This window comes from Falco peregrinus, chromosome 3 (assembly GCF_023634155.1).
Source record: "Falco peregrinus isolate bFalPer1 chromosome 3, bFalPer1.pri, whole genome shotgun sequence".
Classification (NCBI taxonomy): domain Eukaryota; kingdom Metazoa; phylum Chordata; class Aves; order Falconiformes; family Falconidae; genus Falco; species Falco peregrinus.
The window spans coordinates 105,155,861-105,175,076 of record NC_073723.1 but is presented as its reverse complement, the minus strand read 5'-3'; the positions used below and the strand labels follow the sequence as shown (position 1 = coordinate 105,175,076).

Below are 19,216 nucleotides of genomic sequence, written 5' to 3'. Positions count from 1 at the left end.
ACAAAAAGGAGAGGGAGGCTTCCTACCCGCCCACCCCGCGCCCCCCCGAGCCGCGGCAGCACCTGCCCGGCCGCGCCGAGCCCAGCGGGGCGCAGCACGATCCGCCCCTCGCCCCGCTCCGGGAGCCACCGGCCCGGCCCGCGGCCACCCGCGCCGAGGCGACCCGCAGCCCCGCTCGCCGGGCACCGCCGGTTTTGGCCGGTCCACCCCCGGAGCCCCCTCGAGCAGCATCCCCACCCCCCCCCCCCAAAAAAAAAAGCCGCGACCCAGCATCTCCCGCTGCTGCTGAAAGCAGGGGACTGGGTCCCGCTTCCCTCCGTAGCCCCTACCCCCTGGGGCAGGCACCCCCCGCCTCTCACCCAGCCGGGGGAGCCCCATCCATGCTACCGGGTCCATCTTAGCTGCGGCCACCACGCCTCAGAGCACCGAGGGCTGTTTCCCCGAGCGCGGTGACCCCCCTGCCAGCCACGCAGAGCCTGGGGGATGCTGCGGCTCTGGCCTGGGCAAGGGGGGGGGGGGGGGGCAGCTGGCCCCGGCAGGTCCGTGCCTGCCTAGCACAGCTCTGCTCTAGCAAAGACTGGGCCACAGAGCAGGTGAGGATGGGGTACAGAAAGAGGCCCCTTCCAGCCATAGGCACAGCACCTCCATCAGCAGGTCATGAAGAAATGCACCCCTCATTAACCTGCTCTGCCATGGCACCATCGCAGAACCCTCTACCTATTTATTACATGGGCAGACTGTGCAATGACAGCTTATACGTGTGTACAGTCTTTCCAAGGTGGGTGTCAGTGCAGACAAACTGCCCACACGAGTGCCTTGTGATGGACAATGCAGGCATGGCCAGACACACCACAAGCACAAGTTAATGGGGATCACAGCGCACTCCCAGGAAGAACAGGCAAGGCAGCAAGTACAGTTGGCGTGCTACTGCACTTGCCTTCTTGGGGAACAATGCTGGACAGACCTATGAGAAGGTCTAGCGACACGGACACCCATAGCAGTTGCTCTGGCAGAGGCTTTTTCCAGAATGCTACTCTCACAGTTAAGCACCAGGAGTCCCTTAGTTCCTGTACGTATTTGAAAACATCCCGTACACAACTTGCTTATATCCCACAACAAAACCTTTGCTGCCATTCACATGATGCACAGCAAACACACACACACACACACGCATACTTAGAGGAATCCTCCTTCACACACTCACTGCACACCGCTCTGCAAAAGGAAACCAAAACACAGCTGGGGAGAGGAGGAAGATTTATCTTAATGAACACACCCTGGTCAGGACCAGCTTGCTCTATGGAGATTTCAAAGCACTCCACATCCAGCAGCATATTAGTCCTCTCCCTGCAACTGATTCATAAAGCTAGGTTAATCTAAGAGTGTCGCATGACCCTGGTAACGATACACTTTTCATCTCCTTGCCTTCCTTTACGCCACCGTGCTGTCTTCCTTTGGTTCTGGAAATCCCAGCCATCCATACTCCCATTAGCCACAAGATGTGCGCAGCTAAGCTTGAGCTTCACCAGTCACTTTTTCAGACATTTTGGCCAGGGCTGAAGCCCCGTGGTGGGGCTGCAAGTTGGGGTGGAAACACTTTTTGTGGGCAGTAAGAATGACATTGGTACCTAGGCTTTTCCAGCCACATTCACGCACATACAATCCCTGTCCCCACATCCCCACAACTGAGGGGACAAACATTAAAATAACATACAATTCTGAACTGAAAAAGTACGTAAGAAACAGTGAAACAACAAACTCTATCAGATCACATAAAAAGCCTAGAGAATTCTCTGAGCCAGGGACCATGCACCTTCAATGTTTATAAATTAATTATCTGAAAAACCCAGGTCACTCCTTATTGCCACAGTGCCTGTAATTTAGAAGTCTGGCATGCAGCCAATTCCAGAAGCTGCATTGATCCTGAATGACCGCAACAACCCCCCACATGCACACCCTCTCCTCTTTCTCTCCCCTCCCTCCCTCCCTCCCCTGCGGCCCTCCCCCCTCACAGAGCCCCCCCCCCCCCCCCGGATCTGTTATTTACAATCCTGTACTCTGACAGTTGGGAAATCAGATTGATTGACAGTGGGACGCTGGCGGATGGAGGTTCCAGGCACAGAGACAGACTGAATTCAGAATGTGGGATGAATGCCACTGGGAGAATGGGGGTGGAGAAGGGGGGTCGAAAAGCAATTAAAAAAAAAGATTTCTAAATTATTAACATTTTTTAAATTATTAATGTTATTGGTGCCTCCATGTGAGCCCGCAGATAAACTGTGCTTTGTACTGGCACTAATAATTTATAGCCCAACCAGAGCCCTGTGGTGTGGAGACAATCCAAAATACACAAAGTTTTGTCTTGTCAATGTTACACGAGAGTCTGTCTGTGCAGACTCCTTCTCTGCCTCTGCCTACCCCAAAACCTCAGTGTGACCCCTCACCTAACAAATGCTGATAAGACAATTTAATCATAATCATAAAAAATACGTCAGGCTTTTAATGTAATGAGCTACTTTGCTCATTACAAGGGGGGAGAAGGGGGTGATAGCAGCTGTTCTGCAGCACACACTCTGCCTGGACGTACATGTTCCATGTGTCCAGCAGCCACCTGGTGCCCAGGTTAAGCGCTCTATCCTGACTGTCACAATACCAGCACGCGCAACACATTTCATGTCGCGTACGTGCTCTGTTGTATTCAACATGGTCTACGCAGACCTATGCGTCACGGTTGAATATGCAGCATTTGCATGTCTGCATGTGTTACCCTTCTGTGCATGGTACATGTTAGATGTTGTCCTCTCACTTACCGTGCTTGTGTTAGTTGCATGAATGTGTGGGAACTCTACACCTACAGTGTGTGGCTTTGTCCCCGCACCTATGTATCATGCTTGCAGGAGCTCTGCAGCTCTGTGAATGCCTGGGGCAGCTGAACACCACACACAGAATCATGTGCCATGTTCACCACGGTGTGCCTAAGCACAGGTTTATGTCGTGCCTTTGCTGATAAGCAAATCCTTACTCCACAGTGGAAGGAATTGCCTTCTTGCCCCCAGAGAAGCCAATCAAATCAAACAGAGTGGAAAGGAAGACAGCCTCTTCATTAAACTAACAAGGAGCCCTGGGGATTTACACTCTAGACCAGAGATTCTTCTCCAGTTCTTGCTGGATGCTTCGCCAACATTGCTTGCACTCCTTACCTGGCTCACCCAGGCAGTACAGGTCAGCCCTCCACACCTTGGGTTGGAAGCAGCAGAGGGGCTACAGATTCATAGTGTTGCTTTTTGACGACACTTCGACCCTCTGCTTCCAAGACTGGAACAGCATCACCACTTCTGTCTCCCTGGCTTTGCCTGACCCAGACAGCTCAGTCACTTCCTGCACGCCCAGCTCCCGCATCAGAGGACTGGGGTACAAGGCACAGCTTTACTCTCGACCAAGCGGAGCCAGTGCCCGCAGCCTTCACTCACCCGAGGGAAGGCGAAGGGGGCTGAGGAGGACATCGCCTGTGGAGGGATGCTCATGGCTCCCGCGCTCTGCCAAGCAGTTCCCAGGGTAGAACCTGCAACTGCCTAGTGCCCCCTTTAGACGCAGCGCGGGATGCTGCAGGCAAGCGGGACAAGCCAGCTTCCTCCACCAACGAGGCAAAAGCCACCCGCAAGCCTTCCTTCAATTCACGTGGCACCCATTAGATCCTGGTACTGCAGCACCCTTGTCCCCTCGGGACACCGCTCCAGCCCCAGGACAGCATCACTGGACAACGGTATCTGTTAATGAAGAGGCTGCTGCAGGACTAGGGTTTGGATTTTTCTCCTCATTGCATCACCCTAACTGCACAAGCACCAGCCTCCTTTTAAAGAGCAGAATGGCAGCACCTTCCCTTGAACATAGGTATTGTGCAGAAACACTCCTGTGCTGCTAAACCTAGGAACAGCAGACAGGGAGGTACAGAGGCACCATTTGCACTGTGCACATCAGGCCTTAAATAAAGGGGGGGTCCCTCAGGAGTCCCTAGCACCCAGCTCAACCTCAGAGAAGCCCACCATCCTGGGAAGGTCTGGGGACAATTTCTTAGTGCTGGAAGCCGTGATCTACAGGGTCCTTAGGGCAATGTTCTGAGGAAGCCCTCACAAAGTGAGCATACACCGGGTATGGAAGAGGTTCTCTACCTTTCAGCAACCCAGCTCCTGGCAGGGGGGCTGGAACTAGGTGATCTTTAAGGTTCTTTCCAACCCAAACCATTCTGGATTCTAATCCTTCCCCTCACTTTTCCACAGCAGACCTGGTTTCAGCTAGCAAAGGACCAGATCAATCCTTGGTGATATAAACATAATTGCTTTCAGTAGATGACACCATGGGTGAACCTGTCCCACAGACTTCAGCATTAGCCTGCTAAGCTGTCTTCACTGCAACTTCGCTTCACCTACACATTTTAGTTTTCTGTAAAATCACAAGACACCTAATTCTCATTAAGGTGAAAGGTCTTTAACACCAATTTATGCTATGCCTGTGTGTAGCAACCATATTGCACAAACTTTCTAAACCTACCACCATCAATGCTTAATTAAATCCTGCAATATCATCTTGCTGTTTCAGGTCCTATCACTAAATAGCAGGAGTACCTGGCACTGCCTACCTCTCATCCGCCCTCCCTGCATGTCAACACTCATTTCCCTTGCTCCATACTATGACCCAAGTAAGACTCAGACCACAGATTCTGAATATTCAGATTGACACAAACCCTTGAAACAAAAGGAAGACAAGGACCCTCCTCACTGCCATTGCAAAAAGTAGCAACGGTGCAACTGATGTATTCCAGTACACAAACGCATAGGCCCTGAGATAGCTACAGAAGGTATTTGCATTTATAGATGGCTGAGGGTAGATGCCCCCACAGAGATGGTAGGAGAAAGGGTCTGTAGGATACTCTTTAGCACCACCTGTATTCACTGCATGATAAACACGCAACACTGCAGCCCATAAATCCTCCTCACGTGCACACAGGGGTTAGGGACACCTTACAAGACTTATACAGAATTGGTAAAGCGGGCGCCCTCTTCTCCCATGGGTATGAGCCCATACCTCCGTGGCTGGGCACCGCCATGCTGTTGGCCAGCTGGTAGAGACGCTGTTGTTGCTGCTCTTCAAAGGTGCCATGTTCATTCAGTGCTGACATCATGCGCCTGTAGTGCTCCTCTGGGGTCATCTGAGTCACCGAGTCCTCAAGCAGAGGCGTATGGGAGTTTTCTGAAGAGCAGAAAGATTTGGTCTTTTTTCCAGAGAAATATAGTGGAAAATCACATAAGTATAGGGACAGTGCAAAGAAAGAGAAAGGGGGGCAGAGGGATATTAGCACACTCTCCCAGAACTATCGGCTGTACCCGTTGAACTAACCTGGTGTACCAAGCTGCCAGGTGCAGCTGTCCTTGTGCCCCCAGATGTACCATTATATGTTGTCAAGACACACCTACAACTTGCTAAACCTCCAAATGTGGGCACACATGTACAATAAAGTCTACAGCTTCAATTGCCATACCACCCCAAAAAAATCATGAACAACTCCCCCCACCCCAAGCAACAAGCACTGCAATATAGTAACACAAAATTACCAGCAAGCTCTCTGTCCCCAAGGTGGCAAAGAGGACAGGCAGGATGAAAGAGTTCACTGAATTCTCACCCTTTCATCTTGGGGGACATGCTTTCTTGTTTTCAACTGATACCTGATCAGACATGTGCCTCTTTCCCCCACCTTTCTGAACACCCACAAGGACACAATAATGTGAGAGATGTTCAGGCACCCAGCGTAGGTGATGCTGAAAACTGCACAACAGACAGTGATGACAGCCCACCTGCCCAGGTCTTGCAGGGATGTCACAAAATTTCAGGTAAGTACATACAGCTAAACTCCTTGAGGCCGTTAAAATTACACCCAACATGCCTACCTCTCCATCTTCCCAGAATGGCTGCACAGCTCAGGAGGGAGGGCTTTGAGGAAGGGCCTGCCTGCTCCCTGGGCTGTAGGGATCCCAGTCTAACAATCAGGGAGATAAACCCACAGAGGGTTTCTGTTTACAGTAAGCAGAACTCAGAGTAATTACTGTTCACTGCCTTGGTGGTGGCTGCTCTAACACTATTTTATCTTGGATCTTCCCCACAGGCAAAACTTTTTCAACAGGGGAAGGGGAAGGGCTCCCCCCCCATGCTGCAGTCACAAGACCACCCTATCGTGTGACCCAGATTTGTGCTGCTTCATTCACTTCATTTTGCAGACAGAGTCCTGCAGGGATGACTCCGCAGCTAGACTGGCTCCCAATTCAAGGTGGTGGCTCCGAGCACAGGCCACTTACTTTACACCAGCATCAGCACTGTGATGAATATGCAGGCGCTGGACATCTTGCTGGGAAAAGAGCCATGGATCTCAAGTGAGAGAAAGACCCCTAAGCTAGCTATCAGAAAAGAGCCCACGGCAAACAAATATGGTCCAAGAGACAGAGCACCTGTAAAACGTGGCCCTGCTGCAGCAGCTTAGGGACCGGCTCACTTCTGCCTTGGCTGGAATGAGAGGCCGTCAGTGGCAAGTGCTGCCTGCCACCAAACTCATTACACAACCAAGCATACAGGGGCTCAGATTTTGGGGATGCAACCTTCACATGTCATAACAAAGCCACCTCCTGCCCAAAACATAGGAGGGGCTAATAATAGTTAATAATAACAATAATGAAGAGTCTAGCTGCACAAAGTTTCAAGTTAAAAAGGTTTGCATCACTGGCTCCTGAGGCGCTTCTTCTGCAAAGGGGGATTTACTTCAGTCTCCTCCAGCTCGGGCCAGCCACCCAGCTCAGCAAGGATTCTCAATCAGCATCGCAATTTGCGGCCATATCTGCAACCACCGATCTCTACCCCAGCAACACGTACCTGTATCTCGGGGACCACAGGCTTCCTTGTGTGAATCACAGGTTCATGGCCTGCTTCAGGCCAGCTAGCAACAGGAGCTGGGTCCCCACCCTGCGCTGTGAAACCCCCACGTGTCAAAACCAGACCCAAAACAGGGAGGCTGCACAAGATGACAGCCATGCATACCTGCTGCCTCCCACTCCTCCCTGCCTCCGGTACCCAAGCCTGCAAGACACCAGTGGAAGATGCAGGGGGGTGGTGGGCAGAACTCGCTCCCAGGTTCCCTTCCCGCCAAGTCACTTCGCGGGCCAGATTCCCGCATCCTCCTCCACACTCCTGCTGCTCCTGCCACCTCCCCCAGGAACGCAGAAATGCACCAACTGTTTCAGTTCCCTTCTGATGCTCTTAACCAAAGGTCTAAGGAGCAAAGCCGCATGCCACAGACCTGATTTAGAAAAACACAGTGGGTTTCCCCCCCCCGCCCCCAGCTGTGTCATTAGAGAAAAAGGGAGGGGGGAGGGGATTTAATAACACTTAATTACCATAAACTCTATCCGATCAGCCGCAGAGCAGATTTCAGGTGCAAGGAGGGGAGGAGAATGGGGGTGGCAAGAGGGGAGGCTAAGAGGAAGGAGGAGTCCAGCAAAAGGCTGGATTTCCACACTTAAAACTTGGAAGATTTCACATGACTCAGCCAGCGGTAATTCCAGCTTTGCTGAAGCTTTGCTGTCTGCTTTTGTCATTACCAGGGGGTAATGCGGGAGACTGATCTTGCCAAATCTCTCCCAGCCGCTAGGTGTGTAATGGACTCTGGCACAGCCACTGGGAAGGCACAGCTGAGGCAGGCATCTGTCAGGCCTTCCAGCTCTCTGGCATGCTCCCCCCTGTGCCCCAGCCGAGGTGACACACACCCCCCCCCCCCCCACCTTCAACCCTTCAACAGCGCTGCAGCATCCCAGCAGCAGCAGCCAAAAGGAATTCAGGCTCCCAGAGGATGCAGGTTTTCTGCTCAGCCTGAAGGACATGTCATTGCTGCATGGCCTTTTCAGCAAGGTTTTATAAAGCTTGTGCTCCCCAAGCAAGCCCAGACAGGGCAGGAGCACCCAGCCTGCCTGCCCCCTCTCCTTCACTATGACAAACCCAGGACAGGCCCAGGCTCCCTTTACAGAACCACAGTAAAGTTCACGGAGCCTGCTGCAAAAGCATCTCACCCAGGTTCAAAGCCAGGTCTTCATTGTTAGCTTTAGGGTCTTTGCTGCAGAAACTGTCACTCACCAGGGCAGAGAGGGTCCATGCCCCCCGCCCCACATTCAGCAGAGGGGTCTGGGGGGCAGTGAGATCATTAGCAAGAAAGGGGCCAAACAGACAGCTGCCAAACCAACCAACACACAGACATCCCCACCAACGAAGAGGAACAAATTGACAGAGGTGGGATCTGAACTGCTCAGCTGTAGTCCAGCTCTGTCTCTGGCCTAATTCATTAACCAAAGATGCAGTAAGATTTTGTTTTCTTTTAAATGATCTACAATAGCAAAGAAAACAGAATGGCAGAAGGAGCAGCATATGAGCTCATCAGCCCACCACAGGGGGCGAATGCAATATTGTTCCCTACGTGTGTTTTCCAGCACTTAGTCCAGCCTAGTTTCAAATCTTCCCAAACGATGAGGCTTCTACCAGATTTATTTTTCAGCAGTTCAAACAGGAACCCAAATACTCTTACTGATTTTCTCTTTTTGCAATCATTCACTTTTATTTCATGTCTCAAGGAATCTGAGCAGCAGATCTCCACACATACTGTTGCCGCAGGAGCGAGGGTTTTACTTGGGGAATTGTCTCCTGGGGAGAAAGCTTCCCCCGTGACCTGCCAGCACAGCCCTCGCTCCGAGCCTCTGATATGCTCGCATTTCCATATTAGACACGAGAACGTTCTGCTCTGTTTGACAGCAGTGCTGGCACGGCCCTGCTTCCACTGAGATAGGGCTCTCTTTTGATCTCTGGTGCGCACACCGTGAGCGCTGGGGAGGGGGGAAGGGAAGGTTACTGCTTCCCCACTGGAAGGGTTTCCAGCCCTACAGGTGTTTTTTCACTCAGTCAGAGAGAAGGAGTGATTTACTTGGCTGCCTCTGTTTTCCTTGCCTTGTCAGGCGCAGCCACAGCAGCACAAGATGGGCCGCAGGCACGGGGTCACTTCTCCTCTTCAAAAGGCTGTTTCAGGGACAATGCGGCTGTGCCCTGAGCAAGCGCTGCATCCAGGGCCAGCATGTGATGGAGAGGGGGACAGTCCCCAACCTGAGCTGCACACACCCCCAGAGCGCGAAAAAGGCAGAGGACCAGCACCCACCCACCCAAGGCACACGACCAGGCTGGACCAAAAGGAAGGGGTGCATCCCAGGGAGATGCTGCAGACCTGGCTCCTACCAGCGGACGACGTGGGGCTGCACAGGCTACAAAACTCCAATCAGTCCTCGCTTCCCTTCCCACTCCTAAATCACAAACAACACTCACAGCACCCGGGTCCCTTCAAGCTTGGGGCTCTAGCACAATCCCGCACTACTTGACAGCAACAGTTTCCAATTCCAGGTAGCTAGCCGCTAGGGTCCATCCTGTTTGAAAACAGCATGTCACAATACTGGATCCTTCCATTTCCAACCAGCTCCCTAGTGCAGAGCTTGGGACACAGGGATCATTTCCCTCCCGGCCCCCAAGGGCACCCGTGCCACAGGAACACTGCCTGACTGCCAGCAGGAGAGGGAGTCTCCTGGAGTTATCAGCTGCAAGATGCTCTCACTCTTTGGGGCTTAAGACACAAACACTGGCTACAGCCTCTCCTTTGGCCCCCTTCTCATAGCAGGAGGTGGGCAGATAACGGCCCCAGAAGCACTGAAGTCTTTGCCCCTCACTATCCTGACGGTATCTTTGCATCAGCACAGCCTAGGCTTAAAACGCCTGCCACAGTGCTGGAGAGAACAGGGGTTCCCCAGTGCTCCAATATAATAAAAAACAGGTCATGTGGGAGATTAGTGAAAGGCCCCGCTCAGAATTTCCATTCTGTCTCACACTCTTTTAAAGGGCAGGAAAGGCTTTCTGAGAAGAAAGTGGGAGTAGAAAATGAAAGTTTGCTTTTATTCTGGGCTTCCTCGGAACCCCTCTCTTAATGAGTTGGGGAAGTCCTGAGTCATTCAGAGGTAAGGAGCACAATTTAGATCCTGAGCGCATACTGCAAAGCCTAGGGCTGCTTGTCTGCCTCACGCTGCACTCAGCTCTCTCAAGTAAACCAAAAATGGTGGGAAGGCCAGAGGAAAGAAATAGAACAGGATCATCTGACCCCGCTGCTCCCATGGCAAAAACATTCATTTGTGCCAGTTCAGCCACTTTATTAGGGTGAATCCAATTGCAGCCATCTGGTTTCAGATGGCTTGATTAAAGTTCAGCCCATTCTCACCTGGACCACATAGGTTGCTGTTACCAGGATTCAGCTCCTAAGCATGCACTGTCTTGGAATTACAAAGGATACAGACTCAGCAGGAACAGCAAAGATGACATCAGGTGTATCAAGTGTGTCACAGGAGTCTGATGTCCCTATGTATCAAATGCATTTCCAAATCTACAGAAGCATCCTGCTTGAACTTACCTGCACATCTACTAGAAACATTTCAAGGATAACAGGAATAGGGCAGATTACCTGTTTTCCTTGATTTTTTTTAAAGAGCAACAGCGTATAGGGTTCCTCTCTACACCTTTCAGAAAAGCCCAGTGAAAAGCTAAGGCACTTCTACTTGTATTGAAGAGTTAACAGGCAGAAGAAGGTTATGTGAAAGAAAAGATTTAGCATGTTCTTAGGTAGCATTAGCAATATTATAATGAACGACACTTAGCATTCAGCGTCCTCTCAGAGTATGCTGCCGTTCAGATCATAATTTAGGGACAAGGAGTCAAGAGGAGACAATATACAGGAACACTATGTGAAATCAGGATGCAGTAGAAGTCCTTACAATGTTTCTTTGTATAGCATAATATAAGGTATGTAGTTTAAGAAGGCTTCAGGACAAACTGCTGCAAAAAGTCCTCTTTGAGATTCCCCGGATTGGTTATTGAGAACATATCCCTTGAAGAGTCTCAGCTACTGGACTCCAAACCCATGAAACAGGATCTAGCTTCAGATAGCTGGTCTGCTTTTGTATTTTTTTTAGTGGCCAAAGAGTGCAGGTTAGGCAGAGTGATCAAGATGGGTATTACTGACAGCTAATTAGTTTGAACTTAACAACAAAGACTTAAGTGAACGGCCTGCAAAACCTCATTTACGCAACCTTGAGACAAACTCATTAACTGCAGGCTCCATTACCCATTCCACTTTGCCAGTGGTAAAGAAAGTTTAAAAATCATGTTTATAGGAAAGAACCGTAAGACAAATCAGGAGATCTTAAAAAAAAAATAAAAATAAATCCCTAAAGAGAAACCTTCTGCAGATTCCATCTCTATAGGAACAGTGCCATAAATGCCTAAGAAAGAACTAGGCAGCCCTATTCTCCCTGCTAGGCTTCTTTTTTTCCCTTTAAAGGAACAGATGTCAGCATGATAAGCCTGTGTGTATCTTTCACATTAAACACGTAATCAAGACATTCTGCCTGAAAAGTAGAAACACCCCTAAAATCCACCCCAAAAGCTGCAGCTTACTTTTTCCATCACAAAGCAATTATTCTAATTAAGAGGCAATTCCTTTCCCACACTGCAAGCTTCCCTCCGATTAGATAAAGAAAGCACAGTGCACTGGTAGCCTCCTTCATGCACCCTTAGCGCCGGATACTTACAGCTCCCATACCACAGCCTCCTGCAACCCTCCCTTCCCTCCCTCCTTAATTTCAATTAAGTTCCACTCTTAAGAAAGGAAAAGAAAGGGGAAGGGGATGGGGGAGGGAGAAGCAGCACTTACCCTTTGGGGACTCACTTCTGGCTTTCTTGCTTTCTAAAGGACACTCACTGCTGCTGTTGGGAGAACATACTCTTCTCTTGCCTAAAATTTCATCTAGAAGAGAGATGAGAAATCTGAGCATCAGATAAGGTTGTACCTTCCTCTTTGCAGAAGCAACCAGAGAGACTTTGGCATTTTGCTTCTCTCTCACATAGGCACACACGCACACACACACATTACAAGCAAAGGGGAAAAAAAATGAAAGTAAGAAAAATCATCATCTTGAGAGCCTTGATCTGCTTTCCTAATCACGCAGTCCAAAAGCACATAATGACTATTCATACACTGATCAATGCAACATTTTAAAGCTGTAAATTCTGAATCCAGTTGATTTCCTTACTGAGTTTCATCATTTGTTCTGTTGCCTTTTGTCCCCCTGGTGTTTCCACTCCTTTCATGCCCTGATGCAAAGCAACTGGGGGAGAGAAAGGGGAGGAAAAAAACAACACACAAAAAAAGCACAACAGATCTCCGAATCTTCCTACCACAGTATCTCTCTCTCTCTCTCTCTCAAGCTCTCTCCCCCCCTCTTTCCCCCCTCCTCCTTCAAAACCTCAAGGTCCTTAGCAATCTTCCCCCTCTAGATTGTACGGAAACACTCAAGCCTTTTGCATTACTGCAGCCCTACAAACCAACACAAAATATCTAATATACAATTACAGCATCCCTGAACAGATTTAAAATCAATATCCTCCTATAATAATGCTAGGGAAACTGAAAGCATGATGTTGCATATGGGCAGGAAGGAAGAGACTGTTTGTCACTGCAAGCATCAAATTCTCATCTATCAAGGGCTTGTTAAAGATGCAGCATCTTAAAAGAAAAAAATTACTTTCACAAATAAGCACCATATTTGAGTGACTATATGTTGCATCTGCCTGTGAGTCAACATGCACACGAAGCTTCTGCAATTTGCCCAGAGTGTATTGGTTAAGAAAGGTTACAAACTCCCTTGGTCCTATTTATAAGAACAACAAAATTATTTATGTTCCGGGGGACATATTAAGCCAAGCAACTCAGTATGTCCCTCATACTCAGAATCACTCCACATTACTTTGAATTCAGCTAAGCAAGCCCAGGTTCCTGCCTTGCCATTGTATTTATCAAGAGATCCAGGGCACAGATCTGTGGCTGCTCACAGGCTGAGCAGCACCGAGAGCAGACAGTGAACGCGCCGAGGGCACAGCCTGCCAGGCAATGCCTTTATCCAAAGAGCAATTCTGGAACTCTGCAAAGTTACAAGTGGCATTTCAAGGTTTTAAAGAGCACAAGCTGCCTCCAATCTTATCTTGCCATGACCCTGTCACCCAGCCTGTTAACAAAACTGGTACTCGGAGACAACTGCAGAGGCTTGCAATCATCCATAACCAAGAGCAAAGTAAATACAACAAAACAGTGGCAACTGGAAAGCAGATGGGAAAGGACTGTCAGCCAGTGACAGCACTTCAGCTTTCTCGGTGCTTCACATCCCAGTTGTTGAGTCAGCCTCTCAATACAATTTGAATGCTATCAATCCTCCTGCCTCAGTTTACCCTTTAAATAACTTCTCCAAAGCCACAGACGTATCAGCTTGCCAAGCCAGCATCAAAGCTAGGAAGTACCTGGCCACACAGCACAAACAGAGTCACAAGCTCCCTCCCCACGGAACGCTTCATTCTTCATGTTGATTTTCCTGGAAATGTTAGTCTGATGCTGCAGACCCTCAGCGGTGGAGGCCAAGATCATATATCCTCCTCAGAAGTGTTCTCATCTGGGATTTGTGGCTTTGAAACAACAAAAGTCCCGTTGCTCTGCTCGCCCCTCCCAGCCTGGGCAGGAGGCAGCAAAACCCAACAGGGCTTGTTCTTATGTACTTGAGGCAGAAGAGACTCCATGGAAGAACTGGTGACAGAAGCACCAGTTACATGTGACAGCAGTTAGAATATGAGCAGTGAAAATGCCTTGATTTCACAACTCTGCCATCACTCCTTCTCTCTTGCTGTTCCACTCCCACCCCTGTGCACCCATCTGCCAGCAGACATTCGCTCTGACTAGCGCCGTGCCCTGCTACTCCCACACGCGTCAGCAGGACAGGTTGCAAGTCCCATCTCACTCCCACCTGCCTGCACTTGTGCAGGGGAAGACCAAGATCGCACAGTAACTCTGAAGCGGCACCAACTCCATCAGACCCATGCCCCACCAGTCTCCAAAACACCCACTTCTTGGCACACACACAAGTGAGCTGGCAGCTACATGAACAGTCAGCTGGGACAGCCTGCCATCACCAGCATGCCACAGCAAAAGGTCCCAGATGTCTTGCACTTGAGATTTGAACTTGGCCCTCCAGAGAGATCCCACATTAGTGTATTAATCTCTCGGGTGATCTGCAGAATTTTCCTTCCAGCATCTCAGGTTCACATTGCACCAAAGCACCAAATCCCACACACCAAGTTTATATTCAGGTTGCCCCCCAGCAGTTTTTACGGCAGTCAGTCAGATCACAGAATGAAAATTTTCCTCTTCCCCCCCCCCCCCCCTCCCCCCCCCCCTCTTCGTTTAAGGCAAAATCCTGGAATGTGTCAGAGACTGCCTCTGCCCCCAGAAATGTGGGGACTAAATCAGCAAGATATAGAGTAGGTAAGGAAAAGGGAGTAATTATCATCAGTAGCCAGTTATGAAGGCACAAAGATCTAACAATCCATCCCAAATTTACCGAGTCAGTAGGAGAGCACAAGACTGAATATCAATCTTTCAAATTCCAGCCCTGTGTTAAAAGAAGTCATACCCCCCTCTTAGCTTTCTTAACTGCAAAGGAGGGAAGAGCCTGGTCACATTTTCATTAACTCACAGATTCTGGGGTACTACCTAAACAGCGACGTATTTATATTACAGCACCAATGCTTTCCTCTTTACATCTTAAATCATACGCACAGCTTTAGCATACCACTTACACCTGCTAAACCCATGCCCTTTTACGGGACCCTATATTCTAAATTCATCCCTTTATGCCCCCATGCCATTCACCCAACCACTCTTGGCACTCACAAAGTACTAGGACAGTGGTTGAAGGCACTGGGATAGGAGCATCCACAGTCCATCTCCCTCTGACTTTGCAGCAACAGCAGCAGCAAAACCAAATATGTTTTGCAAATGAGTTGGCAGTGTAGCTTCTGGATGTCTTGCCACCCTCTCAAAGACAGGTTGTGCATTTAGAGTACGTTGCTACTCATCAACCAGAAAGCCAAAGCGACCTGAACTGTTTGCTCAGCCCATGCACCTGCAAAAGGCAACACTCCACCTTAGAGGGTGGGAGGGACGGTTGTAGGGGGGCTGGTTTTTTTCCTGCCCTTTTTTTTTTTTCTTTGTTCCCCAAATCCCTGGTTTTGCCTCATCTCTCCTGCCTTCTATAAAGCATTTCAGTTGAAAGGAAGCCAAATCAGAGCAGTTTTTAGTATTAAAGCTGAAAATGAAAGACATTATCAGTAGAACAATAACGTTATGAAGCTAGCCCAGGCAATAACTGAAGTACAGAGTGCTAGAGGAAGCCCCAAGCATACTGATCACTGACTGCCACCAGTGCAACACAGCCCTGACCACACGAGCCTCCCCGCCAAGGTCTCCCATGCAGGTCCCCAGATCCCACGTTACGTTCAAGGCTCCTGCCAGCCTGACAAGGCAGTAGAGAAGGTGATCCTGAAAGGTTTTTGGAAACAGTCAAATCTTTTCCCCAAAGATCTACAAAGTGAAGTGGATTTTTCCCCCCTCTTTCATGGGAAGAGAAACTCCAGCACTCCCCTGCTGCGTTACTACAGTGAAACATGAATAGAGACAGGTCAGCTGGAGGAGGACAGTTCTTCTCTCCCCATACAGAAGTATCACCCAGTGGCTTTGCAACCATAAAGAGAAAGGATGTGGGTATGGCACCATGAAACGAGCTTGTGTAGAAGCCAGGAAATGCGGCCTTTCCCTAATCACAGCCCTCTCTAGACTTGAGACACACTGATCAGAGGTCACGGGTGGAAACGTCACCTGGAAGTAACAGTGCTTTGTACTCCTGCACTGCCACCAATCCTCAGCCTCCCAGCACTCATCAGAGCTGGGTAACTTAACAGTCGTGTTCACCAACACATCTAAAAATTCCAAACCTCATTATCAGCTTTGAAGAGAGGACATGGGAGCCTAAGTCAGCTGGGAAGATTAGAAAGCCTAACTAGGTTTACCCAAAAATGGAGGGACTTTATCTCCACTCTTTACAAGGGAATCTGCAGCAGAGAAGCTGCACCAAGGACACACGTTGCAGCAACAGCAGGATGAGAACTGAGCCTGTGTCCCAGTGACAGAGCACAGGGTTTCACCAGGAGAAGAAAAATGAACGAATGTGAGGTGGTCACAAAATGTTTGCCCTCCCAGTGTTAAATGGGTGGACTATAGAGAAAGTGCCAATTATGGCCAAGAGACCGCACCAAGTTCTTCTGCACTGTGCTATGCTGCAGTACAATGGCAAGAGATTGAGACCTATCTCATGAGCCCTGTCCATATCACTGGGTTTGCTCTGAAAGCTTCTTGGACCCTGAAGTCCTGAGTAAACAGAGGGCTGCGCCAACTTACATGGGAAATCACCCAGGCTCAGATAGCCAACACCTAATGAGAAGAAAGTCCTTTTTTCACCTCTCTTCACATATTTTAAGAGGAGGAAAACATCCTCCCTTGCTCTTAACTCCCCCATCAAACTTAAACCCTGGAGATGACAATTCCCACTGACCAGTCTGAAATGTCTTGGCAGCATCTCAGTTTATTCAGGTCTCCCCTTTCCTTTGGTACAATCAGGCGATCACCAGAGGAGCTGCTCTGCTCAAACAGCGCTGATGCTCCAGCCCTGCTGCTCAGTCTGTTCCTGTGCCGAATGTGACAGGTTTGCAGGGACCCTGGAGACTCACTTGCCCAGTGATGGGCTTGTGCCTTTGTAAGAAGCTGCACCAGCTTGCCGAGTCTCAGCAGGCCCAGAGTTGCTCTCAACAAAGGCTGGCGTACAAGGGGCCACGCAGGAGGCTGAGCACAGTAGCGTGGAATCTGGCTGCACATCGGCCCCATCCCTGGCCAGCAGGAATCAATGCAACAAAGGGAGAGTGAAGCACAAGGTCATGGGAATAACAGGCCATAATTTAACTGAGGGCAACGAGAACGGAAAAAAAATTATTGGGGAAGCTGGGGGAAGGGGAGCCGTGGGCTTCTGGGACTTGGGATCCTAGAACAATACAAGTACATGCCAGCTCATGGGGGAGGGTTAGGTCTAGCAAGGAAGGGGGAAAATACCACTGGATCTCTGCAAAAGGGATGTTGAACCAGCTGCAAAATAAAGGTAGCATCCTCCTCCCAGCAGGTCAGCTTAATGGCTTTAAGGACATGGCAGGCAGCAGGCTTCAAACCTTAGCTATTGCACTGGCTTATCTCATCATTCCTTTATGTCTCCACATCTGTATCTATTTGTTGCTTGTCATTTAGATTTAGACTGCAAGCTCTCCAGGGCAGGAAGCATCCTTTTGCTTAGCTGCTGTACCAGGCTTAATAATGCAACAGCAGAGCAAACTGGGCACTCCTGGCTCAGGACTGTCCCTAGCCTAGACCAAGGTATCTGCAAATGTTCCTCAAGCATCACACTTCAAGTTCCCTGTGACAAGAGGCTCTTTGAAACAGGAAGGAAAATGGGACACAAAGGGGAGGGAGGAATGGGACACACTAATGGTCTCTTACTATAAAGCAAGGAGGATGCAACAGTGAGTAATCAAAGGTTTTTCTCTTTCCTGTTCACTTTGAGAGAACTTTGGCATGCATTCAATCTCAACAGCAGAGAAGGACTCCCAACAGGGAAGAGTCAGTGACCACCACTCACTGATCCAAGTGCGTTACATAGAAAGTAGCATCCCAAAGGTACACCTAGCACCACTAACCACTTCCTAAATGAGAGCGAACCACAGCATATGTCAAAGCTGTAGGAGCGCACAACAAGACAGTAGTTGAGAAGAAGGATTTCCAATGTATAACATATCAACCATCGTTTCCTAGGCATGAGAAGCAGCCTGCATCCTCTTTCCCAGCTCTAACCACTAGGCCATCTGCCTTTCCTCCTACCATGCAAACAGTATCCTGCTACTTCCCACCTCCTTGTGCCCGCTCAATTTGCCTAGCTGGAGCTAAGCACCTAAAAGGACCATGCAATATTTCAGTTCCCAAGGAGTGAAACAGAAGGAGGTACAGGTCATGCTGGAGCCACCCTCCTGTCTGTCTGTAAAAAGGCCATCTATTAGGGAAGGTGCACCAGCATCCCCTTGTCTCCAAGATTCTTACAAAATCCATTTTTACAGCATGCACCAAGCCATAAAAAGGTGGTAAATATTCATACTATGAAAAACACTTATGGAGAGAGGATATACTGCACTTAAGAGAGAGATCTGGATTAATTTTGTATGCTGCAGAGAGGCTTTTTCGCAATTGCAAACTTGTGAATCCTCACTCCCTTCCAGAAAAAAAATCTAAAAAATTAGCCTGGGAGGGTGGGCTGGAAGTCCAGGTCTTTTGGAGACTCACTTTTTAGCTCTAGGAAGGAGCATGTTCTAACGGGCAAGACAGAAAAAGGTGGAAACTTGTTAAATCAGATGACTTAAGCATGGTTCCAATAAGGTTCAGGTTTTTCTTGAGGGACCACAAACCTCTCAGGCAAAGTTCATTTGGCCTCAATTTATGTATCTGTGATAAAAAGCTATGAAAACTGGCATCACTTGTCTGACACTGATACCTCCCTCAGTCCTGGGGGAATGTCAGATGACATCTAACCATGCCAAAAGGCAGGCAAGGCAACGCAGCAGGGACAGCACTCGTGTTTCCCTGTGGGCTTCCAGGTGCTTCTGCATGTGGTCTGTGCCAGCAACCTGGTATTCCCTCCAACACCCAGGTCAGCTACTCCACCTCCTCCAGCTGCACCTTCTCCAAGCCTTCCAGCATTTCTCTAGAAAAGTGAACGCTGAAGATAGTGATTTCCAACAGAGCTGCTGGTGGTGCTGTACCCTTAGCACCATTTAAATGTCCAATTGCACTCATTCAGCCCCTGAAAAAAACAGCGCTCCTCCAGTCCGTGACAGCTTTGACAGCCAGACTCCTTAATTCCTTTTTCTTATTCCCTTAATCTGTCATCTTTATCAGGCTGGGGAAGTGCCAGGCAGTGTGCAGGAGCCCCGGCCCCGATCAATCTCCACATTACAGCTGACAGAATGGTGCTAATAACTTATTGATCTAATGTTTGCCAAGCCCCACTGGGGCTGAAAGGCTGCCATTGATTGGCTTGAGGGAAGGAGCCTCTCAGCTGAGAGCAGAGCGGAA

The 19,216-nt window shown here is 49.3% G+C and overlaps 1 protein-coding gene across 1 annotated transcript in view; it reads right to left on the bottom strand.

The window, feature by feature from the left end:
• Positions 1–19,216, bottom strand: part of SAMD11 (sterile alpha motif domain containing 11) — a 158,569-nt gene that overhangs the window by 29,820 nt on the left and 109,533 nt on the right. Inside the window, 2 exon segments of the mRNA XM_055800642.1 lie at positions 5,083–5,247; positions 11,825–11,917. Coding sequence (XP_055656617.1) covers positions 5,083–5,247; positions 11,825–11,917 — 258 coding nt within the window.